This window comes from Callospermophilus lateralis, chromosome 7, assembly GCF_048772815.1.
Source record: "Callospermophilus lateralis isolate mCalLat2 chromosome 7, mCalLat2.hap1, whole genome shotgun sequence".
Classification (NCBI taxonomy): domain Eukaryota; kingdom Metazoa; phylum Chordata; class Mammalia; order Rodentia; family Sciuridae; genus Callospermophilus; species Callospermophilus lateralis.
Window position 1 is genome coordinate 115555590 of NC_135311.1, and position 12497 is coordinate 115568086.

Consider the following 12497-nt stretch of genomic DNA (forward strand, 5'->3'; position numbering starts at 1 on the left):
AATAGAACAGTGGTTGCCAGGGGCTGGGGAGAGAGAATAGGGAGTTATTGTTTTAATGCGGAGTTTCAAAGTTTGCAAGTGAGAGTTCTGAAGATAGATGGTAGTATAACAATATGAATGTACTTTATATCAATAAACTGAATACTTAAAAATGGTTAAAGTTAGCAGGGCACTGTCATGCACTTTTATAATCCCAGAGACTTAGGTTGAGGCAGGAAGATTGAAGCTGGAGGTTAGTTGCAGCAACTTAGTGAGACCGTTTCAAAATAGAAAGAAAGGTGCTGGGAATGTAGATCAGTAGTAAGGCACCTGTGAATTTAATCCCTAGTACCCCTCGAAAAAACAAAACAAAAACAAAAAAATCTAAGGTAGTAAATATTTTCAGTGGTGCTGGAAATAGAACCCAGGGCCTTGTAAATGGAGGTAAGCACTCTGCCACTAACCTGTATCCACAACCCAATATGTAAATTTTATGTGCATTTTACCATTTTTAAAAATTAGGAGCTAGTCATGATGGTGCACACCTGTAATCCCAGATACTCAGGAGGCTGAGGCAGGAGGATGGCAAGTTCTAGCTTCAGCAACTTAGGGAGACTTGTCTCAAAATAAAAAGGGCTGAGTGTGCAGCTCAATGGTAAAGCATCTCTGGGTTTGATCCCCAATAACATACACACACAAAAAAAAAAAAAAAAAAAATGGGGGAAAAAATGTTACAGGATATCTGAGGTTTCAATTATATTCTCAACACTTACTGATTTTCTAAAATTTATATTTTCCTTTCTACATCTAGATTTTTCTTTTAGAAACATGTTTTTAAACATGTCAATTTAAATGAAATAAAATAGAATGAAATAAAATAGAATAAAATAAAATACCACTGATAGAGGATAGCAAATTGAAACAGTAACTCTGTTTCTTCAAAATTATTTAAACCTCACACTTTCTTAGCCTTAAAGTTAGATGTCACAAACCTTAGGAAATACACAACATTGTCTTCCCTCTCCCCTTTCCCCCAGCCTGTTTTACAGAAAATAAACCAGAATGGAAAGACTAAGTAACACTGGGGCTTCTTAAATGAGTTAAAATATTTAAAGTACCTCTGTAATAAGCATTCAGAAAATGGTAATAATTCCCTAGATGATAATTTTTTAGGTCTAGTAGAGGCATTTTTCCAAACTTAAAAAATTGTTTGTAAACCATATATGGTGGCACATGCCTGTAATCTCAGTGGCTTGGAGGCTGAGGCAGGAGGACTGCTAAATGCAAAGCCAGCCTCAGCAACTTAGCGAGACCCTTCTCAAAATGTTAAAAAAAAAAAAACAGGCTGGGATGTGGCTCAGTGGTTAAGCACCCCTGGGTTCAATCCCTGGTACAAAAAATAATAATAATAAATAAAAAGGTTATAATCTTATCATGGAAAAGGTTGAGCCAAGAGAAAACAGAACAAATAAGATGGAGCAATCCTTTATTTTATACACTTTGAAGTTTTCAGTAAACAATCTTTCAATGGAAAAGAGAACATGAAACATCAGCCTCTTGCCATCAGCAGCTGCTCTGCTCAAGGCCTAGGATCCGCCTTGCCCAAGTGGTGAGGTGGAGGGGTGTAGTTCCCTTCCTTTATTAGCTTATCCCGCTGCTTCCTGATGGTATTCACACGTTTCATCTGTCAAAGGAAAAAAGCATTTAAAGTAGAAGAAAAGTTGTATCAGAAAGCAAGGTCTGGAGAAATCAAGCTAGATTTTTGTTTCATTTTTAAATTCTGTAAGGTTTTTCATCCTATAAAGGAACTTTAAGACAAAGTCCATCATTTTCTTTTTACTGTCCTAGGAATGGAAATCCCCCACACATGTTAGGCAAGAGGACCACAAGTTCAAGGATGGCAGGGGCAACTTAGCAAGACTTGCCCTCAAAAAAGGGCTTGGGGGTGGGGTAGGGTGCTGGGTTCAATCCTCAGCACTACATAAAAATAAAATGATTTTGTCCATGTACAACTAAAAATACTTTAAAAGAAAAAAGAGGGGAGGGCTGGGGTTGTGGCTCAGTAGTAAAGTGCTTGCCTAGCATGCGTGAGGCACTAGGTTCGATCCCCGGCACCACATAAAAATAAACAAATGAAATTTAAAAAAAGAGGGCTGGGGATATAGCTCAGTTGGTAGAATGCTTGCCTCACATGCACAAGGCCCTGGGTTCAATCCCAGCACCTCAAAAATAAATAAACAAATAAGATTTAAAAAAGAATAATAAAAAAAAAGGCTGGGCATATAACTCAGTGATAGAGCACTTGCTTAGCATATGCTAGATCCTGGGTTCAATTCCCAGTACTGTAAAAATGAATAACATAAAATAAAAAATGAAAAAGGGCTGGGGATATAGCTCAGTAGTAGAGTGCTTACCCAGCATACAAGAGGCCCAGGGTTTAATCCCCAGGAACTGGGTGCAGTGGCACACACTTTAATTCTAGTGACTGAGGAGGCTCAGGCAAGAGGATTCCAAGTTTGAGGCTAACTTCAATAGTTTAGGAGGCCCTGTCTCAAAATAAGAAAATGGGGTGGGGTGGGAGGCTGGGGATATAGCTCAGTTGGTAGAGTGCTTGCCCCGTATGCATAAGGCCCTGGGTTCGATCCAAAGCACCACAGAAAAAAAGGAAAAGAAAAGAAATAAAACAGGGGCTGGGGATGTGGCTCAGTGGTTAAGTGTCCCTGGGTTCAATCCCAGGTCCAAAAAGCAAAAACAAAAATTCAGTAAGGTACAAAGAAAGAAACAGTCAATATGAGATCTCTTTTTAGGTAAAAAAGTAAAGGCTTGGAAAGTGCTTGGCCACCTTTGAGCCCTGAGTTCTATTCCATTCTCTGATGGGCCACTGGTTTCTTCCCAATAAATCAAAGCCTAGCCACAACAATGATATGATTTGGCCCCTGGTTTCTGTAACATAGAAAGTATACTTACCAATCCTGAGGCATTCCTCTAATAATCAAAGCCCTTCAATGGCGTCTCCTCATAATGGCTTACAAGGACCTCTCTGACTTTATCTTTTAATATCCTTCTCTATTCCAGCTCAGGGACCTTTGCACTTACTGTTTCCTCTGCCCAGAACATTCTTCCCTCATATCCATGTGGCTTTCTTAAATTCTTTGCCTACATCTTCAAATGCTGAGAGCTCTTCTTTGACTAACCTAATATCTGCTTTATAATAATTTTTTTTTTTTAGTTGTAGATGAGCATCTTATGCGGTGCTCAGGATCAAACCAAGTGCCTCACAGGTGCCAGGCAAGTGCTCTACCACTGAGCCACAACCCCAGCCCTGTTTTATTTATTTATTTTTGTACCAGAAATTGAACCCAAAGGGTGCTTAACAATCGAGACACATCCCCAGCCCTTCTTATTTTTATTTTGAGACAGGGTCTTGGTAGGTTGCTTAGAACCTCACTAAATTGCTGAGGTTGGCTTTGAACCTGCAATCCTCCTGCCTTAGCCTCCCAAGCCGCTAGGATTACAGGCATGTACCACCACCCACTGACTACCCTAAGGGCTATTCAGAGTAGCATTCATTTAGCTCCCACGCTAACACTCTCTGTCCTACTCCTAGTTTACTTTCCCCATCACACTTACCACCTGACACATCATATTTTGTTTGTCAATTTTCTTCTAATCGCACTAGAATAAAAACTCATGAAGTCAGAGACTTCTGCTATTTTGATAATTGTGATATTCCTACTGCCTAGAATAGTTCATAACATAATAGGTGCTCCAATTAATATTATCTTTAAATTAATGACTATCTTTTACCAAAAGCACAAAGTTAGCATATTTAGCTAAAATCTTATCAACTTTAAAGAAGTAATATGGGGTGGGACTGCGGTTGTGGTTCAGTGGTAGTGCTTGCCTAGCACATGTGAGGTACTGGGTTCAATCTTCAGCACCATATAAAAAACAAAATAAATAAAATAAAGGTATAGTGTCCATATACAACTAAAAAAAATAAAATTAAAAAAAAAAGAAGTAACATGGATATAACTTCGGTAGGAAGAAAAAAAAAAAGTTAACCAAAATACTGATATAAATATTAACAATTTTAAATGGACTATATTCTTTTTCTTATTTTCCCTAGTATTGGGTTTAGCCCAGGTGTGTTAAATAGCAACACCCCAGTGTTCTTTATTTTTTTGAGATAGGGTCTTGCAAAATTGCTGAAGCTGGCCTCCAACTTGTGATCCTATTGCCTCAGCCTCTAGAGTGCCTAGGATTCTGAACATGTGCCACCTGGCTAGGTTTAACAGACTACTTTCTTACCATTTCTCTCAAAAGCATTTCTTTTTTCTTTTTTTAAATATTTATTTTTAGTTTTTAGGTGGACACAATATCTTTATTTTATTTTTACGTGGTGCTGAGAATCGAACTCAGTGCCCCAAGCATGCCAGGCAAGCATGCTACCACTTGAGCCACATCCCAAGCCCCTCTCAAGAGCATTTCTGAATGAGTCTCCCAACAGAACAAGTCATGGTTGACAATACCATATATCAAATCTTTCTGAGCGAGAAGCAATAACCACTGAATGGGGCTGAGGAAATAGTAGTAAAGTGCATGCTTAACATGCACAAGGCCTGGGTTCAATCCCTAGTACCAACAAACAAACAAGGAAAAATAATTAAAAAATGACACTCAGTGTTGTAGATAAGGACAGTCTCTAGAATAGCCTTACCAGGCTGAAATCCCAAGTCCAACACTTACTAGCTCTAAGAGTTTAATCAATGTCCTTAATTTTTCCTTGTCTTAATTTATTTATTTTAGGTGCCAGGGCTTTGCAGATGGTATGTTAAGTGCTTTACCACTGAGCTACAACCCTATCCCCTCTCAAATTTTAAACTTATAATAGAAAAAATAATAGTAACTCATCTCACAGGATTACTTTGAGAAACAAATGCATTATTATATACTAAGAACTTTTAACAAAATATTTTTAGATGTAGATAGACACAAAACGTTATTTAATTTGGTGCTGAGGATCAAACCTAGTGCCTCACATAAGCAAGTGCTTTTACCACTGAACCACAACCCCAGCCCTGCTAAGAACTTTTTAACAATGCTTCATTTTAATTCCCTGATTTACTAATTTCTTTGCCTATAGGAAGTTATTCAGTCATTTAGCAACACCTGTAACATGGTAACTTATCTATTCATAAACTATAAGTTTAGGAGTGAGTTTGGAGGCAGCTCTAATTTCCCCTTATAAGAAAACTAAGACAAAGAAGAGGACTTGCTCAATGTCATGAAACTAGCGGTGGCAGAACCAGCACCAGAATCTGGCTCTCTTAACACCCAATCTGATGTTCTTTCTACCTCACACACTACCTCCTTCTGATACAAATTTTTGAAGATTATGTAAACATCTGGATCTGAGCAATAAATAACTGGGCCAGAAGAAAAAAAGTTAGAGGACATGCTGTGAACTAAATGGCTATAAAGTGGTCACAATCTACCCATCGAACCTGGGTAATACTAAACTATTAACTAATGAATGACTGGATTCCGGGAGAGATCAATATAAGAACACTACCTGATACTTCCTCATTCCTTCCAAGTTTAGCTTCCTATTATCCAAATGTCAATAGCAGATGTTAACAGATAAGAACTTTAAATTATTTTTTGGCAGGGGTGCCAGGGTAGTACTGGGGATTGAACTCAGGGGCACTCAACCACTAAGCCACATCCCCAGCCCTTTTTTGTATTTTATTTAGAGTCAAGGTCTCACTGAGTTGCTTTGTCCTTGCTGAGGCTGGCTTTGAACTCACTATTCTCCTGTCTCAGCCTCCCGAGTCGCTGGGATTATAGGTGTGTGCCATCACACCCAGCCAAGGACTTTAAATTGATCCAGTTTGCTGCAAATTTAACTAAAAATGTGAATTGTCTCCCTGAACCCCAAGCATTTGTAAGTAATAGAAACATTTCTATGGGCTGGAGATATAGCTTAGTGGTAGAATGCTTGCATGGCATGCATGAGACCCTGGGTTCAAATCTTAGTACCACATAAAGAATTAAAAGTTGTTTAAATATGTTAAAAAGAAGTTGTTGTTTTTTTTTGTTTGTTTGTTTGTTTTTGTTTTCTATATGGATCCAGGCTTAGCACCATACTCTGGGACTATGGGCTAAGGAAGGAGGATCACTTAAGTCCAGGAGTTGGAGACCAGCCTGGGCAATGTGGCAAGATACTATCTTAAAAGGGAAAAAAAAAAAAATCTGTTATATCTGAAGCACAGAAATAGGCAAAATTAAAGCCCAAACCAAGAGATTTCTTCTCTATGGGAAAATAGGTCCCTTTATGTTATAAAACTCATTCAACTCTTGAGGAGGTGGGCACTGTGCTGCTAAGATCTTTTTTACTCTGCATCTTGGTCAGCAATCTCTTTAACACTTCCATCTTCCCTAGAGTATGAACGAATTCAGACTGCTATATGATGTTCATTCTAACAGATCTGTAGGATATAACCTCTTCTCAATGAGTGTTCAATGAATCTAAAATATTTTTTGCCCAGAGATTTTCAAGGACAGTTAAAACACCCAAAGCTACTTGGTATTTTCTGCTTTATAGCCTACTGAAAAAAATGTACACACATATAATTTCTAACCTGGTGGCTACAGCAGGGAAAATTTGGGAGAAGATGAAGAAGAACACTAAGGAAGACTGGGCCTCCTCAGATCTGAAGGCACTTGGTCTCTCAGTAGCCCCAGTCTCAAGACCAATTAAAACACTTTAAAAATAGCCCCAAAGAAAAAAGCAAGTCATTCAGCTCCCATCTCCACCATTTCCTCACCGTTTTCAGTCGAAGCAAACATTCTATGAAATCTTCATATTCTATCTTGCACTCTTTCTGGGCGCGGATATTACCAATTCCATGTGCACACTCTATCCATTCTTTTTCAAAAGCGTGGCATCGAGAAGGAATCTTGTAGGGCTGATCAGCACTTTGGATTGTTAGATGACGGTCTAAGTTAATGCCCAACCTTTTCTGCACATCAAAGAAAGGCATGGCTGTAATGGAAGATAAATAATAATAATAATGCCACAAGAATACAATCAAATGAGACATTACCAAGGAAAAAATGAGATAATCATGATAAGTATCCTCTAGAATGCTGTATTATCCAAATTTCTTCTCAACAAACTTTTTCATTAGATAGATTCTCCCAATTTATGGTAGGTGAGCAATTTTTGTACTTACACAAAACTCAAGGAAAAACTTGAACTAGAATTAAAAAACAATGTTAAAAACTCCTCTGTATATTAAGAACATTTTTGTCAAAAGTTCAAAAACTTTCACGTTTTGAGTGAATACCAGGTATTTGAAATAGATCTGAAGAAAACTGAAAAGAACAAAATAGATACAAACACAGAATACTTCTTTACATTGTTCTTTTTCCTTTTTCTGTATGAGGATTGAATCCAGGGGCACTCTACCACTGAGCTACATCTCCCCAGCCCTTTCTAATTTTAATTTTGAGACAGTCTTACTAAGTTGCTGAAACTGGCCTCAAACTTGTGATCCTCCTGCCTCAATTTGCCAGAAAGCTGAGATTACAGGTATATGTCAGAGTGACAAGTTTCTTTACATTTTTTCTGTCCATTCTTTCCATGTCAACTTGGGCGACACATTTCCTGAGAAACCCTCCTGAATATGGTGTCCCTCCTCTGTTATATAGCATTCTCAATTTCCAAGAAGTACTTTGCACAGTACTATATATAACAGATTTTTCTTGTATCTCTCCTACTGGACAAAAAATGCTTTGAGGGCAGGGGCTTGGTAACTGCTGAAAAAAATGAATTTACAATAACTGAAGCAGGGCATGGTGATGATGACTGTAATTCCAGTGACTTGGGAGCAGGAGGACAGCAAATTTGAGGACAGGGGCTGGGGATGTGGCTCAAGTGGTAAAGTGCTCGCCTAGTATGCGCGGAGTGCTGGGTTCCATCCTCAGCACCACATAAAAATAAAATAAAGATGTTGTGTCCGCCGAAAAATATTTTTAAAAAATTGAGGACAGCCTGGGCAACTAAGCAAGACCTGTCTCAAAATATAAAAAGGGCTGGGGATGTAGCTTAGTGGTAGAGCATACCTGGGTTCAAACCCCAGTACTGCAAAAAACAAAAAACAAAAACAAGACAAAAAAAAAAAAAAAAGAAAGAAAAGAAAATCCCACACATTTACAAACCAAAAACACTTAAATGTGCAAATAATAAAGAAATGGGTAATTAATTTCTGGTATTCAGTAGAATAAATGAGACATCGGGAGAAGAGAATATACATGTCAAATACCTTATACTGTTAAATAAAGTAAAGACAAAGAGACAAAGACACACATAATAAAACAAAAGGAGGAAAAAATAAAAATACCATTGCAATTGTGTATACAAAGTAGATTTACTGGTGAATTTAATTTCTAAAGTTTCATCCTATTCTTTCCTGAATAATTTATTTCCAGGCACTGAGAAGGGGGAAAGCAGCTAATCAACGTATGCACTAGAGAGACACTGGGAACTAGAAACCCACTGCAAGAAACAGAGTGGTTCAGAGGTCAAGAGTTTTTGAGGAAGCAGCCGAGGATTCCCTGAGACTTGAAAATGCCTTTGAGACGGGCTGAGTTGGCCAAATGAAGATCGGTGGACACACTACTCCAGTCCAGCAACAGAATGCGTTCCAGCGTGTGTGCTGGGCATGTTTGGGGACACTGAGGCCCCGGAGAGGGTGAAACACAGAATGCACGATGGGAAAAATGAAATGAACGAGGCTGGAGGGGCCAAAACCACTCAGGGGCTTGATGGCCGAGATAAGGAGCGTGGATTTCAGTTAAGGAACAGAAGGCCAAAGCATCAATCCGGTAAAAACTAAATCAACCTGGAAAGACAACTGAGCAAGGTGCGGTCTCCAGGAGAGGGGGTCACGGGATGTGCCAGGGAGCAGGCCCAGAGCTCGGGCCTGGGAGAAGGGGACACCCAAACCATGAGGGAATTCGTCCAAGACAGGTCAGAAGGAAACTCATTCACTGCCATGCAGACATAAGCAACTCCTACCTTCCCACCGCCGTGTCCTTGTCCCCTCCCGGGCCTTCGCTTCAGAACGTCCGGCTAGCGACGCACACGCCTGCCGTAAAGGACGCCCGCAGCGCGACGTTTGCAGTTAGACGCCCGGAGCCGACTTTGCCTCTGCAGTCTCAGCCCGGAAACCACAGAAACCTAGCCCATCAATCTGCGCCCGGGTGCCTTTCTACCTGGGCCTCTGGGGACGCTGACTGTGGATAAACTGACCTGCCCTGAGCCACCCTCTGGAGAAGGCTTAGCTGTTAGTGCGTTCTTGCTGTCTCCTAGCATAGGACTAGCACTCCCACGGTAGCGCTGATCGGTGAGCGATTTTGACTTGGAGCCACCTGTGAAGAACACTGTTCTAGCCCCCAAACCCGTTAAACCCGTGGACTGTGAACCCAGATCATTTTAAAAAAATATTTATTTTAGTTTTTGGCGGACACAACATCTTTGTTTGTAAGTGGTGCGTGAGGATCGAGAACCCGGGCTGCACGTATGCCAGGAGACCGCCCTACCGCTTGAGCCACATCCCCAGCCCCGAACCCAGATCACTGAGGGGCAAATTCTGGCAATGCAGCTGTGTGACCCGGAAAGATTTCCTAATCTCGCCCGCCCTCAGTTTCCTCTTTTGTTATAGATAATAGTAATCTGTCCGGCCTGTGGTGCACTGTGATCCCAGTGACTCAGGAAGCTGAGGCAGGAGGCTCACAAAAGTCAAGGGCCAGCCTTGGCGTGACCCTGTTTCAATATAAAAAATAAAGGGGCTGGGGTTGTGGCTCAGTGTTAGAGCGCTTGCTTAGTATGTGTGAGACACTGGGTTTGATTCTCAGCATCGTATATAAATAAATAAAATAAATTTGCTCAACAACTAAAAAAAAATAAATAAAAATAAAAGAGGCTGAGGATGTGGATCAGTGGTTAAGCGCCCCTCTGTTCAATTCTCATACCAGTATAATGATGATGATGATGATGATGATGATGATAAAGCCTACAGAGTAGGATTGTTATAGGGACTAAATTTGAGTTATTATAATTTAGTGGGGCAGTGGCAGGCACTTGGAAAGCACTGTAAGCCAGTCACAGTTTTTTGATGTCTCAGCTTCTAAAATTTTGCAGATGGACTGGTAACATGTCTTCCTCTGCTCCAGAAGCTACAGTGATTCTCTTTGATTGTATCAGAGCCTCCTAAGTGTGTGCAATGGGATATACAATTTACATATAAATAACTTGTAAACAAGTATTTATTGGGGGTTTGGGCTGAAATTTTTTACTCCTTAAATGGTGTGCTATCAAAAACATTTACAGAAGTCAGCCTTCCCAACTTCCCAGCCTCATTGTCCAAAATCCCCTGCCTAATATTCTGAATAAGAGCTTGGTGTTTCAACAATTCAGGTAAAGTCTTGCAGTTTGGTTTCTTAACCTTTTGATTTTGTTCCCTGGAGCAACAGCATTTTCTTCCTATCTCCACTTCTCATACTCAATTCCTGTTTTGCTTCTGGACTTCTGCACAGGTTTTTTTTCCCCCCAAATGGAATAACTATGACCAAGGCTGAGGATCACCCATCCTGGAGAAATTCCTAAGATGCACAACTTACTGGTTTCATTTGACCATTCCAGCTCTCCAATATCCCATCAGATATGGTTCACATGAAAATCAGGTATAATCCAACTAGAATTTCCTGAGCACCTAATATATGTCCAGCAGAATACTGGAAGATTATGTATTTGGTAACTCATGGACCTTGCTCACAAAGTACTATTGGCAAAGTATTGATCATCACCCTTTCCAGTTACTCCCTATCTTTCTTTCTTTTCCTTCTCTCCCTCCTTTTGTTTAGTGGTGCTAGGGATTAAACCCAGGGCCTGACATGGTAGGCAAATGCTTTACTATGAAGCTATACCCACAGCCCTCCCCACTTTGTTGTTCTTTGATGATGATATCTTCCTGGCCACTTAGGCATGAAAAATCCCTAGAGTTTTATATCAATATTCCTTCAACAGGTTTCCAACCTATTTCTTATTTTCTGACTCCCAAATTTTGCATTCAATCTGTTTTGCATGACCAGTCATTCTAAAATAGATTTATTTTATCATTCCTCAGAAATACCATGTAGAAATAGTACAATGATGGGCATTTCAAACATTTCCAGGCCAAACAGGACTCAGTATAAGAAAATGACAACAGGGCTAGGGATGTGGCTCCAGCGATAGAGCACTCACCTGGCATGCCTGCGGCTCAGGTTGGATCCTCAGCACTACATACAAACAAAGATGTTGTGTCCACCGAAAACTAAAAAATAAATATTAAAAAAAAAAAGAATCGCTTGATTCTTATAAAAAAAAAAAAAGAAAATGACAACAAAAGCACATGGTAAATGACAATCAATACTTCACCTCAGTTTAAGGGATGGAAGGGATAGTGGGAAATGTGATAAACTGGAGGCCATATATTTTGTTTAAAGGCACAGCAGATACACAGCTCCAGCTTATTAATTATGAAAGAATCAGGGCTGTAAATTGTCAAATCTTCTGATGTTTCAAGAGAAGTTAGAAATCTTAGCGTTTAAATGTTAGGTCTTCTATTTTAAAATATGGGCAAACTAACTTTTGGGGGCGGGTAATGGGGATTGAACTCAGAGGCACTGGATCACTGAGCCACATCTGCAGCCCTGTTTTTTTAATATTTTATTTAAAGACAAGGTCTCACTGACTTGCTTAGCACCTCTTTTTTGCTGAGGCTGGCTTTGAACTCCAGAGGCTTCTTGCTCTCAGTCTTGCTGCCTTCTTATTCACTCTATGGTTGACCATTTCTTTTTCTTGTTGTACTGAGAATTGAATCCGGGGACTCATACTTGCTAGGCAAGCATTGTACCACTGAGCCACATTCCCCAAGCCCCTGACCATTTCTTTTTTAAATCTCAGATATGATCATCTAAAAAATACTTTTTAAACTCTGACCACGTCATGATCCTTACTGGGCTCTTGGGTTGTAGCTGCAATCAGCATGCTATAGCAAGTGATCTTTTTGTTATAAAAAGATGAACTAGGGCGGGGGTGTAGCTCACTGGTAGAGCTGCTGCCTTCCGTGCCAAGGCTCTGAGCAGCACAAAAGAGGAAGAAACACAAAAGTAGGGAGCCATTCATTCTGCAGGGGCTGTGTGGTGTCCATACATTTAAAAAAGGTCAAAATCTTGAATTTGACGTTCAGACTCTTCATGACTTGGTTTCTTTCCACTTCTAAATCCTCAAATCCACTGTTTGCCATACCTACTCAAACTTGTGTCCTCAGCCATCCAGAATTGCTGCTTCCAAGTTTTCTAGGAGCAGTTTCTTCTACCTGGGATGATCCTATCACTTCTAGCACGCTTTCTTCCCACTATCTTCAAGCGTATACCTAATTCATTCATACTGTTTATCTTGCCAT

The 12497-nt window shown here is 40.0% G+C and overlaps 1 protein-coding gene across 1 annotated transcript; it reads right to left on the reverse strand.

The window, feature by feature from the left end:
* Positions 1–1448: 1448 nt before the first annotated feature.
* Ndufs5 (NADH:ubiquinone oxidoreductase subunit S5) lies at positions 1449–9172 on the reverse strand. The gene is made up of 3 exons (XM_076862924.1): positions 9065–9172; positions 6810–7027; positions 1449–1663 (listed from the first exon to the last, which is right to left on the reverse strand). Exons 2-3 carry the CDS (start codon positions 7023–7025, stop codon positions 1559–1561), a joined length of 321 nt encoding a protein of 106 aa, XP_076719039.1. The 5' UTR covers positions 7026–7027; positions 9065–9172; the 3' UTR covers positions 1449–1558.
* Positions 9173–12497: the final 3325 nt, after the last annotated feature.